Source organism: Aulonocara sp. 'chitande type north' Nkhata Bay, linkage group LG11 (genome assembly GCF_057382095.1).
Source record: "Aulonocara sp. 'chitande type north' Nkhata Bay isolate Kocher_YH1m ecotype deep benthic linkage group LG11, A_spYH_male_GT1.1, whole genome shotgun sequence".
Classification (NCBI taxonomy): domain Eukaryota; kingdom Metazoa; phylum Chordata; class Actinopteri; order Cichliformes; family Cichlidae; genus Aulonocara; species Aulonocara sp. 'chitande type north' Nkhata Bay.
Genome location: NC_141354.1, coordinates 1,528,386 through 1,549,494, shown reverse-complemented (window position 1 = coordinate 1,549,494; position 21,109 = coordinate 1,528,386). Strand labels below are relative to the sequence as shown.

Genomic DNA, 21,109 nt, shown 5'->3' with positions numbered 1-21,109 from the left:
GATTGTGTAAAAATGAATTGATTAGTTATGACTTGGAGGAAGTGTGCACCTCCTTGAATGTTATTTTGTTTCTCACTGGCAAACCATTTAAGGGTAGAGGTCAGAGGGGAAAAGGTACAGACATTGTGTACTTAAGTAGAAGTACAGATACCAGTGTTAAAAAATAAAACTTCAGTAACGTTGAAGTACTGGTTCAATTTCTTACTCTAGTAAAAGTGAAAACGTTCCAGCTTTGAAGTGTACTCTGAAGTAAGAAAGTAAAAAGTAGCTCTTTGGATGATGTTTCTACTAGCTGTTAGCAAAGCTAACTGAACCTTGTACTATGTTAATGTAATAATAAAATAATATAAGTAGATGGGAATACAAACTTTATATTAGCCTGAATATTTATTAGAATCAAAATTCTAATAAATATTCTCATCTTGAATTTGTTAAGCAGAACATGAGCAGAGAAAAAGAAGGGAAATAAAAAATCGCTGTTTTCTGTTGCTTACATTAAACAGGAAATGAGTAGGGAGGAGGTTAAAGTGGGATTCAGCAAATGGGGGATGTTGAAATGGCTCAGCATAGGGAAGAATCATAACTCTTAATGTACAGGCTGTTATCAGCTGTTCTAAACCCATCACAGTACAGAAAACTAAGCTGTTTATCCTGCACTAACCTGCAGAGGACTTTCATGCAACCTTTAAATGAAACAGTGACACTTGTTTTGCAGCATCTCTCACAATGTGAAAAAAACATATTGTCACATGTACAGGCCCAGTACTTGATTTAAAAACACGAGGACTTACATGTAAGCTTTAAATTTCCAATTTGTCAAATGCAACGGAGCAGTCTCTACTTTTATATCTAACCTCTTAGCTCTCTTTCTTTTCTCTCCCTGTGAAATACAGCAGCTGGACCTTTAGCTAGCAACACACTGTGAGATAAACTGCACACAAACAGCTTGTTTTTTATCTGATTTTTGTTCAGCTAATAGAAACGTTGAATTTGGAGTTACCTGCCACAACATTTTACTTTCAAATGCGTTAAAACAAAAGTAACAAGTCTATTCAATTTTATTTATGCAGCAGCAAATCACAACAGTTGTTTCAAGGCACTTTACATTGTAAGGTTGACTGTACAATAATACTGTTTTGAAACTGTAAGGAGTGGAAAGTCCCACATATCAAAATTGGTATGGCCTGGATCTGGCCCACACAATGTGCTTACACATGGCCCACTTACCAAAAAGAATGACGGCCCTTTGGTGGCCCAGATTTGGTTTGCCAGAGGTGGCCCACACATGGGCCAGCACAAGGCCAAATCAAATCAAATCAAATCAAATCACTTTTATTGTCACATCACATGTGCAGGCACACTGGCACAGCACATGCGAGTGAAATTCTTGTGTGCGAGCCCCACAAGCAACAGAGATGTGCAAACACAACAACACAAACGAGCAAAATACAAGAATGGCCAACCTGAAACTAATAAATATATGTACAATATATAATAGTGTATGCATTTCTGGATGTGTATACTAAATATTTTCCTGTGTGTGTGTGTGTGTGTGTGTGTGTGTGTGTGTGTGTGTGTGTGTGTGTGTGTGTGTGTGTGTGTGTATACACATTTTTACAAATTAAATAGTAAAAAAAATAAAATAAAATAATAATAATAATAATAATAAAATATATAAAATATACAGAGTTGAATATGTGCAAAACAAGTGGCATTTATATACAGTGTGGAGTGCATAATGTTGAAGTTGCAGACATACTGGTGGTCCTGTGCTGGCCCGTCTGTGGCCACCAAAGGGCTGTCATTCTTTGCGGTATGTGGGCCATGTGTAAGTTGTGTGCAGCCACGGGCCAGTTGTAGACACACTGCTGGCCGTGTGCTGGCCCAGAACAGTTTCAGCTCTGGCCCCAGATGTCAGCCTAATGTGTACCTTAATCAAGCCATGTAATAACAATATATGCCGGAACATAATAGTGCAAAAGTAACATGACGAAACTCTGCTCAGACAGTGAATGGACGGACTCTTATACAATGCTTTCCTAGTCTCCCGGATTGCTCAAATGCTCTATACAGCATGCCACATTCACCCAATCCCACACTTTCTCTAAACTGAGTGCTTCCTAATTACATTCATACACATTCACACTCTTGACATGCAGACTGGAGGAGTCAGGGATCGAACCACTAAGCTTGCGATCACAAGGTGACCTGCTCTCCTTCCTGAGCTACCCACTGGCAAGGATGAGTAAACCGTCACTAGGTTTTGGATAAAGTGTAACCTATCAAACCTGCATTTGAAACGTTGGCTACCATAGCAGTATAGTATTGCAACATCGCATTTGGGTCTTCTAGCTAAAATAGGAAAATAGGAAAATAAATAGTGCCATCATTGCCAGACCTGGCCCACATCTGGTTGACATACACCCTGCCATGACAGCAGTCAGTCAGAAGTGCCAGCTTGATGCCGGATCACGGCCAGACCTGTTTTCCATGGGCCTGGCCACATAAACCAAACTGCAATCGAGCCAGATATTGCATGCCATCACATAGACAGTGCCATCTATGCCAGGCCTGGCCCATATCTGGATGACATACGTCTTGTCATGCCAGAAGTCAGCCAGCAGTGCCAGCTTGATACCAGATCCGGGCCAGACCTCCTTGCTATGTGGGGTGTAGATATTTGTTTAAAATGTAGGATGTAAAAGTAAAAATCTGTCAGAAAAAAAACCTACTTATTTGCATTTCAGCCACATGCTAATAAAACATAGTTTCGCAAGCTAGAAGAGTTAATCTTTCAAATCACACATTTTTGCTCTAGTTTTTCTGTTATAGGACATTTGGTATGCCAAAGGTGTAAATATTACACCCTAACCAGATCTACAAGGCGGCTATGGGAGACATTAGCTAGTGGTATTAACTGCAGCGAAATCAGATATTTATTTTTTTTAATCCATGTTAATACGTCTATTTAAAATAAGTCTGACACACATCAATAATCAATATCAGAACAAGTTGAAAATATTTTTTATTCATTTTATTCAGTAATGTTTACTGTAAGCTCAGTCTCTGGATATCAATTGAATATGAAAGACCTACAATATATGAAGCATTGTTGACAACAGCTTAAAAATAATTTAAAAAGAGAAAGTGGGTGTGAATTGCAACTTGGAGCAGACGTTTAGTTTAGTCTGACTTAGTCTTCAGTGCTTTTTTTTCCACCTCTGGGATAGTTTGTAATTAAAAGTTAGCCTGCTTAATTATCTTCATTTGGAGGATCTGAATGAAAGACTGTTTCACCACATTCATTGCGGGTACAGTCGTTCCCAGTAGTTATTGTGCTAGTTTATTATCAGTATTTGCATTAGAAAAATGGAAAGAGTCAGGGGATAACACTTCTTCAGACTCTCTCTCTCTTTCTCTGTCTGTCCTCCTCTGCTCTGCCTCTTCTGTTTGTCTGCATTCTGTTTCAGCCTCATTACACTTGTTTTTTTCCCCCCACTGCTCACCTCCCTCCCTCTCTTTCCTGTGGCACTAGATCCTTTATGGTTTGACTGAATCATCTTAAACATACATGCATGTAATATATGTGAGTTAAAAACATATATATCAGCAAATAATGGATGTATGTTTTTGTTTGCGTTGGTAACATAATTATTTGTTTGATGTTCTGTATTAGTGCATGTTTAGAGTTGTAGGCTAACACTATGCTAACAGGGTGAACAGGTCCAGTTGAGCAAAAGAAATCAGTTTAACCTTGTTTTTGTGTGTGTGTGTGTGTGTGTGTGTGTGTGTGTGTGTGTGTGTGTGTGTGTGTGTGTGTGTGTGTGTGTTATAGGGCATTGAATATAAAATCAGCTAATAATTCTAACTATCTTAGAATGCAATGGCTAGGAATCACTGTAGTCCTGCCTTCACAAAATTTGGGTTGTACTGTTCTTGACTACAGTTCCCCTTCCATTCTGTAGGGCGTCACTGTGGAGCTCCTGTGTGGTATTGCCACTCTTGGCTCTCACGTGGATGTCAGCTGTCCTGGCCATCACCGACCGGCGTTCTGCGCTCTTCCAGATCCTTTTTGCTGTGTTTGATTCACTGGAAGGCTTTGTCATTGTCATGGTTCACTGCATCCTTCGCAGAGAGGTATATTATAGGAACGCTACCCTATTGTTTTGTTTGTAGTTGTGCGTCCTGTCTAGTACTTCCAGCTGAGATTCTTTGCTGACTACTACCACTGTAGTGGGTGATGTGTTGATTTAATATGTTGAGCTACAGCAAGCTACCATATTATACAATTCTGGATGTCATCTCAGTCAGGTGTGGTGATACTTTCCAAGTCCACTAGGAGGGTCTGCTTGAGTCTCATTGACTTAAATTTTCCCATTGGATAGTGAACATTTAAGAGATGTGACCATGCTAGCCCCGAAAGATGAATTTAGATTATTTAACAAGACATGGACTCATAAATGTTGGTTTCGACTCATTTAGAGTAAAGCGTCATTCGCTTTTATACAAACGTACGTATGAAATGTGTAAAAAATTATCCCTTTCATAATAAAAGCAGGTAAGTTATATTGTCATTTCTCACAAAATGAAAAACCTGTAAGGCATCTCTCATGGAGAGTTTATCAAAGAGTGTTTGATAGCTGAAATGTGACAAACTGTATGATGTATACTTTATTATCTGGGAATCCTAAACTGACCCCACTTAAGCCAATGTGGAGTCAGATCCGCTCGAGCCTGTCGTCTTTATTCATTAAAAGCCTCTACACAGTACTGTATATGTTTAAAAGACGAAAGTTTTAGGCAGGTGAGAAAAAATGATGTTATCAAACAATGCTTTCAAAAATAGAAGTGTTAATCATTTGATTTCATCAATCAAGAAAATGCAGTGAGTGAACAAGAGAGAAATATAAATCAAATTGATATTTGGGGTGACTTCTTCTAGGCACACTTGCACACAGTTTTTGAAGGAACTCAGCTGGTGGTTCTTCCAAACATCTTGGAGAACTAAGCACAGATGTTCTGTGGATGCAGGCTTCCTCACTTCCTTCTGTCTCTTCATGTAATCCCAGACACACTCCATGATCTTGAGATCACGGCTCTGTCTGCCGTACCATTGCTTCCAGTACTTCTTGTTCTTCTTTATGCTGAAGATAGTTCTTAATGACTTTGGCTGTGTGTTTGGTGTCGTCGTCCTGCTGCAGAATACATTTGGAGCCAATAAACAATCATTTATATTTCTGAAAGCATTCTTTGTTTACAGCATTTTTTTTTCCACACCTCCCTAAAACTTTCGCACAGGACTGCATGTCCTATTACTCTGTCTGTATTAAGATCGTGATCTATGCCCTGATGATTTGCCTCAGGTTCAGGAGGCAGTGAAGTGTCGTGTGGTGGACCGACAGGAAGACACCAATGGAGATTCAGGAGGTTCATTTCAGAATGGCCATGCTCAGCTAATGGTATGAAGAGCTAAAATTTGGAGAAATTTGATATGATGTGAGAGAATATTTAAAATAACTAACTCCATGGAATAATAAAGCGCAAAAAGGGGTACGCACTTTTTGCTCCATTCTTGAAATTTTGACTTCTAAACAGCTTGAAAAGGTTCAAGACCTGTGTCCTCCAAATTCTGATCTTCTCATCTCAGAGCACGAGAGAACTAAAGCATATGTTTAATTTTATGGAAAATATACATATATTTTTTTTCTTAAATTCTGATCTTGAAAATATTTATAAAAACCCCTCAAGATAACTAACCTAATAGAAATTTATTAAAAATAATGAAGTCAAAGCATTGTTTAGGAAATGGCATCGTGTTAGAATCATGATTAGAATAAAACAATTTAGGAAGAGGTCAGAGTGACTTACAAGAAGAAATTCTACAAAACCCAAAGCTCTTTCTCTTCAGCTTGTATCCAAATAAAAAAAATATAATAAAACTGATTATTAATGAATCTAAGTTTTGTTGATTAGTCTTCATTTTCTCAATGTTTATCTGCCTTTGCTTTAAAAATATACCATCACATTGACTTGATAGCTAAAAGTTAGTGTGCATGTGCCCTGAGCAGGTATTCCATTGATTGATGCAGGCTGGACCATTTCCCTGGTGTCTTTTCCCCATTTCCTGTCTTCACTGCAGTCGCCAAATAAAGGCTTAAAATCCCCCCATATGATATTTTTCCCACGTCTCCACATTTAATCTAATATTTATTGTTTTCTGTCCTCAGACTGACTTTGAGAAAGATGTGGATATGGCTTGCAGATCAGGTAAGCTCCAGGTTGAGCGTGTTTGAGTTTGTGTGTTTGCATTTGATTTGACTTTGGGAACTGTTTCTCAGATGCTACAGATGTCTCTTGTGCCTCCTTCTCTGTATTTTGACTGCGTCAAATTCCTCGTTGTTGTTGGAACAGATGTGAGCCGTGTTCCCTCTCATTTTTGCGCTTGTGCCGTACAGTCAACATCACAGCAGCCTCCCTACGCCAAGGAGCTGTTTTGACAAGAGATGCAGCACATCACTGCTGCGTAACTCCGTTTATCCCAGGCTGATGGGAGTGGGATGAATGTGTGCTGAGCAGTTATATGCAGATAAATATGGCTGTCTGAGCCTCTCCTACACTGATGCTGTGTAATTAAGTCCCTCCCAACAGCGCTGCATCAGATACTGGTTGATGCTCTAAAATCCACTGGGAGTGAAAATCTGATTACCTCTTGAGACAAGATATCAAGAAAAGTGTCTGGAAGAGAAAAGCTATTCAGAAGCAGACAGGCTCAAGCAAGGGAAGACAGAAAAGAGCAGAGAGAAATGAGAGATGTTTAATGTTTGTCAAGAGGGAGCAGGAATGGCAGAAAACGATCAGGGGATGTTTAGTACGGAGCATTGTCTGATGTTGTTCAGCAGCCTCGACCTGGTGCAGGATATGTTTGCTGCCATATGCCAAATGCTGTTATTGTGAAAAAGCTTGGGCCACAAGGTCATGCCGTACCCAGGTGAATGTTACGTTACTCATGTCAAAACTGGTTACAACCTTTTGCTGTAGGAAGCATTTTCCAATGAAAATCTAGTGAAGAAATTCCAGGACTTTACACCGGAAAGCGACACAGAGGTCTGGAGGTTTTTTGTGCACTAAAGCAATACCTTTTAGAAGACGAGCATATTGATAGAACTGCAAGCACTTGTATGTCCTCATGTGGAGAAAAAATACTATACTGTGTGGCTTTGTTTGACTTTCTTCACTCCAGTTCTCTCGCTCTAGGATTTCTGGATGTGTTTAGCAGGTATTCAATGTAGTAATGATGGCAAAACTGAAGTCATAGGCCAAGACTTTATGTAGACAGGCAACACAGGTATTTTTGACAAGTCATCAACAGTACTCGATCCCCTTCTGCTCCAGTCTGCACGCCATATGTCCTTGGGCAAGATACTAACCCCAAGTTGCTCTCCGATGCATCCGTTGGAGTATGAATGTGTACAAATGTTAGATAGAAGAGTATAGAAAAATGTTGTTTGAATGGCTGTGTAAAGCACTTTGAGTGCTCATGGAGTTTAAAAGCTCTATGTAAGAACCAGTCCATTTACAAGTCACTGTAGCATTATTCTTTCTTTTGTCTTTAGTGTCATCCACAATTGAAAAAATCCCATCACTCTTAGTTTGGAAGTTTATTAGTTGCTAACCTTGTCCTTCCATCTTGTATTTTTCCTACCAGCTAGGGGGCTGGCCGGGATATGATTTTCTGCTTCCCCAGAGAGAATCTGTCAGCACTGGAGGTTTTTTTTGTTTGTTTTGTTTTTTCTCTTTGCTCTGGTTACCCACTGTGATCACAACCTGCAGCAGTTAGAGATCAGGTTAAGGTGCTCAACCAGAGCAAGGTGTGTTGCTCTGAAATGCAGTCCAGCAGTAAAATAAGAGACTCATCCAGGATTGTATTGGTTGTCAGACGTAGAGGGAAGAATCTTATAATTTCAGTGATTTAATAATTGATTTATAAAATCTCCTTGTTTCACACAGTGCAAAAGTAATGTGTTTATTACTTACACACATTCCGCTGCTGGTTTCTTCCCGAGATTCCCAGGTGGAGAAATTGCATCTCACACAGCTTTTCTCTCTTTCTGGTCTCTTTAGGCACCATGAAGCGCTCATCCCTCCAGGGGGAGGAGAAGGCCTCCTCTGGGACCCTCACTCTTCAAAAAGGTTCTAATTTTAACACCATGCCGGCCAGCATGGCCAAGGTTCACCTCCAGAATGTGGCCGACTATACGAGCCACACTTTGACGATGCGGAGGGAGAAAGGCGCCACAAAAGGAATCAGTACCGAGCTGCCGGGTGCCAAATCCATCTACATCTGCGATGGCGAACTCTTCAAGCAGCTGGATGGAGATCTGCCTCGAGGGAACGGTGAAGGCAGCAGCTCTGAGGGGGCTGGCAAAGGCCCGGGATATGTCATTCTACCGACAAACAACACGGGCACCCTGAAACCGTCCAAGGGGAAAGAGGAGCAGGCAGCCAAGTATAACATCAGCATTGAGCAGCTGCCTCAGACCAGGCTTATCCACCTGGCTAACCCTGTCAGTGGAGAGCCAGTGCCTGGCTTTGGGCTGAAAAGCCTGCCTGCTGACCAGGTCAGTGTGTCATGCTCTGACAGAGACTCACCTGCGCACAACCTGCAGAATATGCCCAGAGACTCCAAGGTGGCCAACAACATGTGTGACGGAGGAGAGTCTGGAAATTCTGGAGTGGTGTCCAAGAGTGAGACTGTCTCCACACTGTCCATGAGCTCGCTGGAGGTAAGACGGAAAAACCTCTTAATGTATTGAATTATCAGCCTCATACTTCATATTTAACATAATACATGCATGCTGAGTTGTGTTTTGTGCTTATCATAAATTCTCAAATGAACAACCAGATGTAGGCTGTATCGGAGACTGGCATTTTATTATGATTATTTGGTGAATGCTCACATATTTGAGTGAGTTTCCTAATCTGCTAATATGATTTGGTATTGATAGTTTCGATAATATGAATTTAACAATCGAACAATTTTGCTATTTCCTCAGTAAAAGTAGAATTCTGTGTATTCCCATCAGAATAACAACAGACAAACCACTCTCTTCTTTTCAAGCAAAGCATTTGCCATCTTGTCTACCACTGCTAGGTTTCTGTCAATACAACTCTGCAAGGCCTTCGAGTTCTGTAGCTCATACACAAAAATCCCTTTCTTTTCTGGAAGGGTTGTAATGTGAAACAGCCCCAGGACATGGGGACTTTTTGTAAACAGTTGTAGAGAAAGAACATAAAAACACATTTGGAATGAATTATTGAGAGTGCTTCTCAAACAGCAGGGTGGTGGGTACATGACTTTGTTGTTGCTTTGATGGGTTTAGTGATGTGGAAATGGACATCATGCAGAATTTATCATGTGTGATAATATAATTCACAAGTCTCAATGTTCTTTTACTGCCTGTTTGAGAATTTAGGGTTGCATCACTGTGGTGAATGTCACTTTCATTTTTATCACATCGATTTATTATAACTTTCTCACTAAAGGGCTATCAAACGCTAAAGGTGCTGTAGCTTTTTCCTATTAGCGAATGACGCCAAACATTCTGACTGCTACACTACTGTGTTATTTTGCATGGTCTGCAGCCATTCATATAGAAAAATTGGGAAACCAGTGACATTTTTTGTATTTGCTTTCTGGAATCATTTACGTGGCATGGTGCGTGCCACATGTGGTGATGTATGACCACTACAGCATCAGTGATGCTCGAGTGGTCGAGTTAGGAGGATCGCCTAGGGGCAAAAAAGAAAGATTTTGAATTTAAAGAAAAACTTGGCTGCAGCAAAACTTGTTTGTATACGTTGTTGTCTATAGTTCAGGTTTCAGGCTGGTAGTTTTTGCTTTATCTTTTTTTGAGACGAAGCTAAAACTCAGACAGTACATTCTCCCAAAATTTAAACAAAGGGATCCTCATCCACCTAAGAAAGGAGGTCAGAAGGCTCTCTGGATTCCAGCTCTTCAGTAAAATGTGTTGCTGACAAACAGAAGAGGAACACTGGTCTGTGTAGTCCTTCAGCTGCATCTCACAATCCAACAGAAAACAAGTTGTCCTTTTCCCTGAGCTTCACCACTTCAGCTTCAATGAAATTGGGCTGTGTAGTTTTTGTGTAATTTTGCTTGCAAACAGATGGCCAGCATTGATTCTTCTTGTCTTGGTGGACTAATAAAAAACAACATTAATTAGGTCTCCACAGAGATGCACCATCCCACATATTTGTCAGTGCCATTATAATCTCCAATTCACATCACAAGAAGTATCTCAACATTTTGTCACCCGTGTGATGGCGGCATCTTTGAAAAGGTTAGTTTTCATAGAGCTCCTACTGCAGACAGAAGTGGCGGGATAAGATCGCCACAGAGCAGTCAGGCTTCTGCTTGCTGGTGTCTTTTCACTTGGGGGGTAAAACACACTTCTATAATTTGGTGCGAGACGGCAGCTGCCACGGCAACCAGGCAGCCTGAAGGTCAGGTCTTCCTTTACCACTCTGTGACTGAGGACCGAAAGGTCATTCGGTCACAATCTGTTTACTGCAAACTTGTGCCAGCAGGATCAAAATGACCAGCAGCAAACCTCGTTTCCTCCCTCATGACTCACTGCTCTTCTCTGAGTCCCAGAGACGCCCTTTACTAACTACCTAATGTCCACATACGCAGTAAAAACTGCCGAGAAACACTTGCTACTCAAAAAACACACAATATCAAGACACATCTTTAATCTCTCTGTCTCATCTCCCTCCAGAGACGAAAATCACGCTATGCAGAGCTTGACTTTGAGGTAATTTTTAGTCTCTTTGATTCCTACAGAGCTGTTTAGACTTCAAAGCACAACATTTTTGCATACATTTATTTTTAAAATAGGAGTGATGGTCACCTGTGCTGTTTACTTTGTACATAACGTGCAATGTCCCTGTGTAGAAAATAATGCACACCCGGAAACGCCACCAGGACATGTTTCAGGACCTGAACAGGAAGATTCACAGTGCAGACAAGGATAGAGAATCTCCACCTGTTGACGCCAAAGCTGCCAAAAGATGGAGTGTGTCCTCTGCCAGCAGCGACAAGACCAACATGAGTGTAAAGAGTTTAAATTTATTCTGTTCTGCCCCTTCCCTCCCTAATATCTAATGTTCCCCTTTCCTTCTATAATTAGCAAAAATGACCACACTTGCTTGTTGATTTGTAAGTGCAGCCGTTTTCAAAATTGTCATTTTTTTCTATTGCAGTGTGCTATTAATTTTCCCAAAGGAGCCACATGAGAAACTGGGAGGGACACTCCAATAAGCTTAAAAAGAGGTCAAATGATTAATGTGCTGTACTGAATTCTGTATTGGTTTCTCATGTGGAAGGACCCTTGGGAAAATTCACTGCGCACCCCTGTTACAGTGTTAACTTATGCATAGGCATTATTTGTGTATGGCCATATAATCTCCAACTACAAACCGAACCGAATACACATAATATTGCCCAATTCAGATACTTCGGAGATACATATATATGTCGTACACTGTGTGAACGACGTGCTTAATTGTGTTGTGCATGAGTTTAAACTAATGAGTGCAGCAATTAGTTCACTTGACAAAAAATGACACAGGATTTGACACTAATTGTCTTCTTACCTGTGGAATTTGCAATTTGTTGAGTCTCTGACTGCATATACCAAGGACTTATGCAGTAAAGACAATTTATCAACAATAACATGAAATTATAACACCAAAGGTTGCACCGAGCTACCTAGATAGAAGCATTTCAATGAATCCTTCTTCTACTAGCTGAAAATTCTTTGGTGTTTTCTCTGTTTTTGCTGCTTGGCCAAGGCAGCTGCTAAGGAAGAGACATGTTCCGGTTTTTAAGTATACCATTTATGCTCATAAAAGTTGTAGATGTCCATGCGAACAAAATACTGAATTTTAGTATGTATGCAATTTTAGATGCAGCATCTCTTTCCAAGCAGTCAGTTTCATATGTAAATATTTGTGACAGAAATAGAAGTATAAAATTGAAATTGATGCTATGAAACTGAAATGGAGGTACCACATCAAAGTTCTGGTAGTAAATGTAGCTTATATATAGATTCTGAAAATAACAAAAAAAAAATATGTAGAATGGTGGTGCAGGATCTGCGTGCAACCAGGGCAACCCCCACCTCCCTCCATACTAATGCCAAGATGTGAAACATTTAAATGGGACAGATGATTTGTTTAAAGTACTTTGGTACTTTAGCTTGTCATAAATATTGTGCACCCACAGGCATGAGAACATAAGAAAAGAAAGGTTGGCTTCAGCTGGCTCCTTTCATAAGGCCACACTCTGGGTGTAATGTTACTTGTAAACTTCTGATAAGCTTGGAAGTATGGTGCTAGGAGCATCCCTAATTGTGTGTATGGTTGATAATAAATGCCCCGTTTTCATGGATAACGAGCTGACACATTTAGACAACAATGCCACTTGTTGCTGCAGCAGATAGCGACACATCAGATTTTAGTCACAACATGTTGAATTTTGGTTAAATGGGTTTCAATTCTTTAACTGATAATAAAGTTGACCCAGCCATCACAACCTTAATTGTGTAATAAAATGCTTCCCACAGAGGCTGTTTATTTTTTTAGGAATTGTATGACTGTCCCATGGCCCTGACCATCTTTCTTGCTTCAGTAAAGCATGAGCTGTGATAGAAAGGGTAGCGACTGCCTTTTTGATGGTCTTAATGTTTGGAAGAGTAAATTTGATCAGACGATTGTAAAACTGTCAAGCATGGTGATGGTAGCATAATGCTTACAGTGGTACTGGTATATTGTATATTGAGTTGAATAATGAAGAAGGACGACTACCTCCCATTCTCCGTTTTTAAAGCAGGCTAACCTTAAGCTTGGCTAATGGCCTTCCCAAAGCGTCAAAACATGAACCTTATTGGAAATTTGTGGACTAGGCTTAAAAGCCAGGTTCAGTAAAGCCTTCAAAATTTAATTAGGGGTGTCAAACCTATGGCCCGGAGCAATATCTGACTCGAGATCCAGTCTGCAATATAATTTCATATAGAGCTGGGCGATAGAACGATAACGATATGTATCGCGATATAACTTTTACTCGATAGAGAAATTAAACTATCGTGATAGAGCTCGCCGCTCTTGTCCTCTTAAAAAAAAAAAAAAAAAAAAAAAGGTCAGCCAATCCAAATTAAGTAGCGCAGAGCCGAACCAATCACAGCCGCAGCGTCACGTCGCGTGACTTGTTACGTAAAGCACAAGTGCCAAGCCGCACGTGTGTTTGTTTGGGAAGCAGCCAGCGCGTAATGGAGGAAATGAGTAGTGTGCCGACTAGAAAAATCAACCGAGCGTGACCTTAAGAGAAAACAGATGATGGTTCCAACGCCGGAGAGATTGTCGAACGGAAGAGCCATAGAAGTTCCGTAGTGTGAAGGTATTTCGGCTATTTCAAGTCTGACAAAAAACAGAGTAGCGTGCACTGTAAATTGTGCTGAAAGCAAGTCTGGAAATACAATAAACTGGTGCATGCGTCACACTGCGCCACGTTATTGTTTCGGTGAAATGAATTTCTACAATACTGTTACTGTTCATTCTACTCTCTGCAGTGTTTAAATGCTTACATATACACACAGTTACTGTCCCTCCACACATACGACTCGGTTCTGCTTCTATGCCCCAGCTTTGTTTACTTTTTCCCACCGAGGCTTCTAGACTTCTGATTGGCCAACATTTCTGCACGGTTAGGAATCTAGCGCCACCTGCTGCTTTGGCATGTTCATAGCAGCGTTTTCCTTCATTTCTGCCTTTATGTGTGGACGGAATTATTTTTTAAAACGAAAACGGAAAATCTCAGTTTTCAAAAATACCCGTGTACGCGTGGACGTAGCCTCAGTCTCTGACTGGAAGCGCTAATTCATCATTCGGCTTTTGTCAGACTAAAGTAACTGTTAAAACTGTTTGAAAAGCTCAGCTATACAACAAGGAGAGATTGAGAATTTCCTTTTAGTTCTCAGTTTATTTGATATTGAAAAAAGTTAGTCAGTTTTGTCTGTTCTTCTGTAAAACAAACTAAGATTTATTTTTAGAATTAATATTTTGTTTCTAAGTGGAATTGACAATTTAGTAGTCTGTTTCGTTTGTTCTATTTTGAAACTTAAACGCTTTAGCGGCTGCCTTTTGTGTAGTTTGTAATATTTGCCTTTATTTATCTGAAAAAGTCTCATGTTCCTTAAGTACATCTACCCTGTTGAACTTATTATGGGAAATAAATATTTAAATAAAAACAAGCTGCTGATTATTTCACATTTTACTTGTGAGCAACGGCACATTTAAATCTTACAAATATAGTTATTTGGCTTATATCGTGATATATATCGTTATCGCCTGAAATGAAAAAAACATATCGTGATATGAAAAAATCTCATAACGCCCAGCTCTAATTTCATATATCAGTTATTAGTGGCTCATCATTATGTGAAAGTCCAATCTTCAGCCCTGCTGAGATCCATACAAGGTAGGGGGGGGCCGCACACCATGCGGCCAATCACATGCAAAGACAGACCGGGATCATACCATTATGTGAAAGAAGGATGGGGTGCAGATGTTCCAGAGACAAAACAAGACTGCAAAGCTGAGTACAGAATTTATAAAAATGAAACCCGTTTTTATTTTCAGCCATTTTGCAGTGTGGAAGTCAAAAGGTTTCAGACTTGTCCAGGCCTTAGACCTCATGTGTGTTCTTCATAGTCTCACAGGCCTGACTCAATTTATAATTCTTAACTTGTTTGATCTGCTGCTCACCACAAACAAGCACAAGCAAAAATTTTGGACTTTTAACTGCAGTTTCTCCTACTGATGAAAACCTCCCTTATGGTCGTTCAGGTTTTTTACAACCTGAACAGTTAAAACAAACAAAAAGCTGGACAGTCTGGGCAATGAGCTACCAGATTTTTTTTCCATAATTTTGCACATTTATTTCTTATAATTTACGTCAAAAAGAGTCGTGCTGACAGATTTCTTTCTTTGTCACAGCAGCGTTTTCTTTGCCATATAGAACAATTATTAAAAATGTAACTTCTTTACATTGACAGAATGGGGAGTTTCACTGGTCTGGCCACTTAAGGTCAAAGTGTGGGCCACAATGTAAAATGAGCTCGACACCCCTGATTTAAATAACTCTACCAGTTCTTCCAAGAAATATCAGAATTATGCCAAAAGCTAGTTGATGGCTACCAAATCATCTGGTCGAGGTGGAACTTGCTAATGGACATTTAATGAAATATTAGTGGGTGTTTATGTATATATTTGACCTATATTTATGCTTTTGAAACATCAATTTTTTTTTAAATCATTAAAAAATGTGTGCTATATAGTCATTCCATCCTGAAAAAGAACAGTCAAGAGAAATCATTAAAAGTCCTAATTTACCATGATAATCATGACCATAATAACTTTTGACCACAACTGTAATTAAACATTTTGCATCTACTCAGTATAGATTGAATCAACAATCTACGTCCATTCTGTGGTCATTAGAGTTATAAGTATAGGTATTGTTTTAGGAAGTAGGCGAATAATATATTTGCTTCTGCTAATGAAATTTGGATAAGAACTCATGTGGCATTGTCTCACATTGATGCTGGAGCTGAGAGGTGATTAGCTTAGCTTTGCATAAAGAATGAAACTATGAGGGGCAAGTTTGGAATCAAGCAGAGAGGTAATTCTGTCTCATAACTTCCCACATAAACAGAATTGACAGATTCTGTTTGTGTTCTGTATGGACTGACCCCTTTGACAGTGAAGGCTCACATGAGGACTCTGGCATTTACAGTTTGTTTACAAATGACTCTCTCAGAATTATTTCCAACTAATAAACTATAGGTGTGTGGCAAATTCTAAGAACAATTTGAAGCATCAACACCTACAAGAATGCATCTGTTAGGTCTGTTATGCTGTGGGGTGGATTTGGGTGCACTTGTCCTGATAGAGGGGACCAAGTCAATACACACTTGTCCTGAGTGGTCTCCTTTATCATATGATGAAACATTTCTTTCTGTCCTGGTGGGAGGGGTCTCTTCCAGAATAACTCACTGAACAGTGTTTCATCATTCAAACCATTCAGTAAACCTACTGAATGGTTTGAATAGCATGCCATTGATGTGAATCATATACTCTGACCTTAAGTTACCAGAGTAACATACTATGACACATGTAAGAGTTTTCATGTCATAAATCTCTTTTATACTGGATAAATGACTATGGCAACTTATGCACATAATATTTGCTCATGGCTTTGCAAGCAAGCGGTGATGTTTCTGTATTGATTCCTTTTATTAGTTGATTCTCAGAGAGAATACATGCAAACTCGATGAAGTATACGTTGTACTTTAACAAACAAAGCAGTGCATTACAGTTACAGCAGTGCAGACTGTATGTAAATAAGTAATGCAGAAAATATATAGGTTAAATATTCTGTTTGTTCCTGATTTGCTGCCAAGTCTATATGATGCTGAATTTCAGTAAATCAAACACAGATTACGGAACGGCTCCATTGTCCATCCATCACATTAGAACAAATGGCAGCACAATATGATAGGCTGCTGTTAATATAGTAATAACTTATTGATTTACAACAGCTTTGCTGTCTTGCCTTACTTGAATCCAGTGATAATTTTTTTCTTTATATCTCTCCATGATCTGACTGAAGTAGGTGGACATCGATCAGTTCAATTTGAGTGGAAGACGAGCCAAACAATGCTTCAATTACTGTTTTATATGAGCACTCACAACGGTTGAAGCACAAAGCCTTGACTAACAAAGAAAATAAATATCCCAACCCAGGTTAAACAGCACTCTCCATTATTGTTATCCAAACACCAAATGAGAGTATATGCTTTAAAGAACTCGTGTTCCACACTTCAACTAGAGGTCAGAAGTAAAGAGCATGTGGTTTTTATCACTGTATAGGGGCCTAACGAGACTTGATATTGTGTTTTTTCTTTGTCACCCATCTGCATGTAAAATTTGAGAACTTTGTTGTTCACTTTAAATAACAATTATTACAGTTTATGATGTTCAGCTTACAAAATTGTGAGTTTGAAGGTTTTACCTACAAATGCACATTGGGTGTTGTCGTCACCCTGGTGGGTGGGTGGGAAGGAAGTTTGGACACCCAAGTTTGTGAATGTGAAAACTCGAAAATGAGGCAATATAGGAGTTTCAAACTGATACCAAAGGTGTGTCCACTCAAAATCTCAGACAAGTTTGCATCTCAGTGACCTCGACCTCAAGGTCAAGATCAAAGGTCAAATTTCCTGGAAATCTTGTGAATTGAAATTACCTAGTTTAGGCTGTACGGTACCACTAGCTGCCGCCAGTATTTTTACATTTAGAAAGAGGTAGACAAAATCTTCTACAAAACTGTGCTACAAAGTGTCCTAATGCTAATCTCAGCTTCATATGGGATCATTGGGGATCTTTAAGTAAGGGTTAGGGTTGGGTTTTTTGCTTATCAACCTATTAAATACTGTTGGCATAGTTTAAGGAGATAGAGGAGTGAAGTCTCATACATTCATTTTGGCATGACTTTTTTTATGTTGTTGTTTTTTTCATATAACTTCATATTAACATAACTCTGCCAGTAACCCTAGATGGGTCTCTGGTGACCGGTTGAACGTTAACAATTTGAAATGCTAGACTGATTCTGTAAGGGTATAATAAATTGACTGAAAAAGGTGAGGAAGAGCCCCCAAAATAGCTAAAGTACATCAGCGATTCTAAGAGATGAGACAAACCAACTTTTTTCTTATGTCCGTTTCCCCTCAGGACAAACAGCAGACCCCGAGCAAGAGGGCGTGGGAAGGCATTCGTAAGACCAACTCACCCCCGTCCTGGGTGCGGAAGGACCTGGAGACAGTGGCGGCCTCCCCTCTTGAGCTGCAGACAGTAGAGTGGGAGAAGACCAGTGCAACCATTCCTCTTGTGGGCCAGGAGATCATGGACCTGCAGACAGAGGTGTGACCCAGATTCTGGCTCACACTAAACAATTCCACTTTCGCTCCAGAGCTCTCAGACAACCAAGCAGACACACGACACACATACTGCCCTACTGTGTACTTCTATTCAAAGGGTGGATGTAGCCAAGACCGTGAGGGGGCAAGGAGGGCAAGGAAAAGAGTCACGATTACAGAAAATCAAGTTAATGAATTAAAGAGAGAATGAGATAACGGTGTCTCATTCTCTGTTTCATTTGATGTTTTTGAAGTCACCAATTACTGGTCATCTTCCTGTATATGATCTTCAGGCTTACGCTGGAGACAGATTGCCAAAGTAGCAGACAAAGCTGCTATATGTGCATCATTAAGTCATGTAATAAACAGCATAGCAAAGGTAATCACACGATGTTTACCCCTGTATTAAATGGTTACGATGTAATAATCATGATTATGTCTCTTTATTTTCACTGTTGAGAGTATTGTTGCATTGCTGTTCTGCTCTCTTTATTCCTGACCAAATTCTGATGTTGTATGCAGCTCAACATGCCTCTGAATTTCTCTCTTTTTCAACATAAGACTTGGGAAGAAAAAATTCACACGGCATTTGAGGAGGCAGACTGCCAAACATACACCCATATGTGCCCCTCAGTGCCGCTCCCTGCTCCCCAACAATCTCTAACGCCTTATCCCACCCCTCACGATAGTAGGCCAAGGCTCACCCTGCAGCGACAAGGGAAAAAATGGGGGAGAGTGAGAAAAAGAAATCCAAAACATCACGTTGAGCCAAAATGGAAAGTTGCCTTCTCATCGACGGACACCTCAGAGATGGTGGAGCGCATGCCGGCGGGCTTTGCGCTCTGTTCGCTTTTCAACCTCAATACCGCCTAAAAGAGGGACAACGTGGACGTCCAAAAGGAATACAGCAAACACGAGTTGGTTGGGTCAGTTTCTTGATGTACAAGCAGGCTTGATACAGTTAATGCAAACATGATGCTAAGGGAAAAAAGGTATTACTGTGTGTGTATATGTGTGTGTGCGCGCACTGAAAAAATGGAAGATGAGTAAATCCATAGATCTATCGATATATATGTTATGATGATTACAGATAATGACACATACAAGGTAGAGTAATATAAAGGATGGTGGTTGCACACAGAGAAAGCACAAGGCTCATTTGGAGTCCTGATGTACAGCATTGTAATTATTTCAACAGAGTTCTACAGAATGGATTTTAGCCTATAAATATCTTTCTTACTGTGCTTGGGGATAGTTGTCATCATTATTATAAATATGAACATGATTATTCTGATACCAGTCCTTCCTTCCCCTCCCCCTGTCCTTTCAGGGTATTGGACTATACGAGTGTTCTGTATCACAGTGTAACAGTGTGTGTTTTGATATCACCGCCAGTCACTCCCTCAGATCTGTATTTGTCGAAAAAACCCTGACTGCCGACCTCTGCGCTCCTGCTTCCTCTGACCTCTGATTTGCGCCCCACCCTGGCACACACACACACACACACTCTCTCTCTCTCCTCCCCTCACTCCTGTTTTTATTTCACTGGGGTCGCCTTTTTGTTAATGTACAGTTTTCAGAGCACAAAATGAATGTGTCTTATTTCTAATAAAAGCATATCTATATAATAAAATAACACAAGTCTGCTTATTTTCTTACACAGTCATTCATCATAATACATCATGTGATCTTACAAAATGATTTGTTTTTGTTATTGTTTTGCCAACAGTCTCTCGTGAGCATTTGTGAAATACAACATTTAATCTATTTGTGTTCTTGAATGTCAATTTGTACAGAAATGCATTTCTATTTTTAATGGCTATTGATCTGAGTCCATCAACTTAAAGTGAAATTATTTCAAAGGTGAAAGTTTTGCTGTTTTTGTTTTGGTGTAAGTCAATTTACTCATCAAACTTGAAACTTCAGTTTTAGTCCTGCACAGAGTTCATTAGTTTCCCATTTTCTGTGGTACTAAGATGCCATTACATGTTGAATTTGTGTAGGTGTGGGCAAAACACTTGGTTTGATTCAGAAAATAAAACCTGAACTGACAATGTGGCATGGATATTGTAAATGGACTGGTTCTTACATAGTGCTATTCTACCCTACCTGAGCACTCAGAAAGCCCTTAAGCTAAATGAGGCATCCCTGACATTCACACTCTGATGGATGCATCGGAGAGGAATTATGTTATGAACTATGTTGTCCCAGGATATTTGGGATACAGAGAGGAGCAGACAGTGACTGAACCACCAACCTTCTGATTAGTAGAGGAGCTGCTCTACCTCCTGAGCTGAGGAGAGCCACATCCTGTATATTAAACTTTACATTTAAACTAAACAAATGACAAATCAAAAGTGATTCCTGTAAAGCAAATACTTAAAAGTAGTTGTAGAAAAACATAGACAAGCTAAAGATAAAAAAAAAAAGACATGCAGCAGAATAAGAGGGTGCAGGAGAGGAGTAAGACAGTAAGAGAGCAGTGAATAGAGAATAGCAGTGAATCAATGCACGGCTTGGGCTATGGTGCCAGTCTCCTGGAGAGGGGCTGGACTCTGTCACAGTCTGGAGTTGCCCTTGGTGAGAAACTGTGGGCTTGGGTGGGTATCGTAGTATCCGCGTCCTTTGTGAGGTATTCCGACATGTCCCACTGGGAGAAGGCCCTGGGGCAGACTCAGGACACGCTAGAGATCATCTCTCGGCTGGCCTGGGTGTTTTCCGAAACAAGATGGAGGAGGTGACAGGGGAGAGGGAGGTCTGGGCTTCTCTGCTTAGGCTGCTGCACCCGCGACCCAGCCCTGGATAAGCGGAAGAAGATGGATAGATAACAATATGATGTAACAATAATTTTATGAATTATGGCAGTATTGATAGTTATTCAACTCAAGGAATGTTCATTAAGTTTTCTTTATTGTATTTTAACACCGTCGCCATCTGAGTATTGTTTTGAGCTTACCACTCATTAGTCATTCATTAATCACTCAAGACTCCCTTAAAATATTTTTGTATGCGTTTTTTTAGACATTGCATAAAAACAAACTTCACAAACCTTTGTTTGT

The 21,109-nt window shown here is 40.0% G+C and overlaps 1 protein-coding gene across 10 annotated transcripts in view; it reads left to right on the top strand.

Annotated features, from left to right (window-relative positions):
- adgrb1a (adhesion G protein-coupled receptor B1a) overlaps positions 1–20,111 on the top strand; it is a 210,769-nt gene extending 190,658 nt beyond the window's left edge. For 4 of the 10 annotated variants that reach the window (XM_086310178.1, XM_086310181.1, XM_086310175.1 and 1 more), the window contains 7 exons: positions 3,966–4,137; positions 5,364–5,459; positions 6,228–6,267; positions 8,122–8,783; positions 10,797–10,832; positions 10,973–11,131; positions 17,866–20,109. In XM_086310178.1, coding sequence (XP_086166304.1) covers positions 3,966–4,137; positions 5,364–5,459; positions 6,228–6,267; positions 8,122–8,783; positions 10,797–10,832; positions 10,973–11,131; positions 17,866–18,060 — 1,360 coding nt within the window. In that variant the 3' untranslated portion in view covers positions 18,061–20,109. Of the gene's footprint in view, positions 1–3,965; positions 4,138–5,363; positions 5,460–6,227; positions 6,268–8,121; positions 8,784–10,796; positions 10,833–10,972; positions 11,132–17,865 lie in introns of all 10 variants that reach the window. The other 6 variants (XM_086310171.1, XM_086310173.1, XM_086310172.1 and 3 more) reach the window with 3 other exon arrangements.
- Positions 20,112–21,109: the final 998 nt, after the last annotated feature.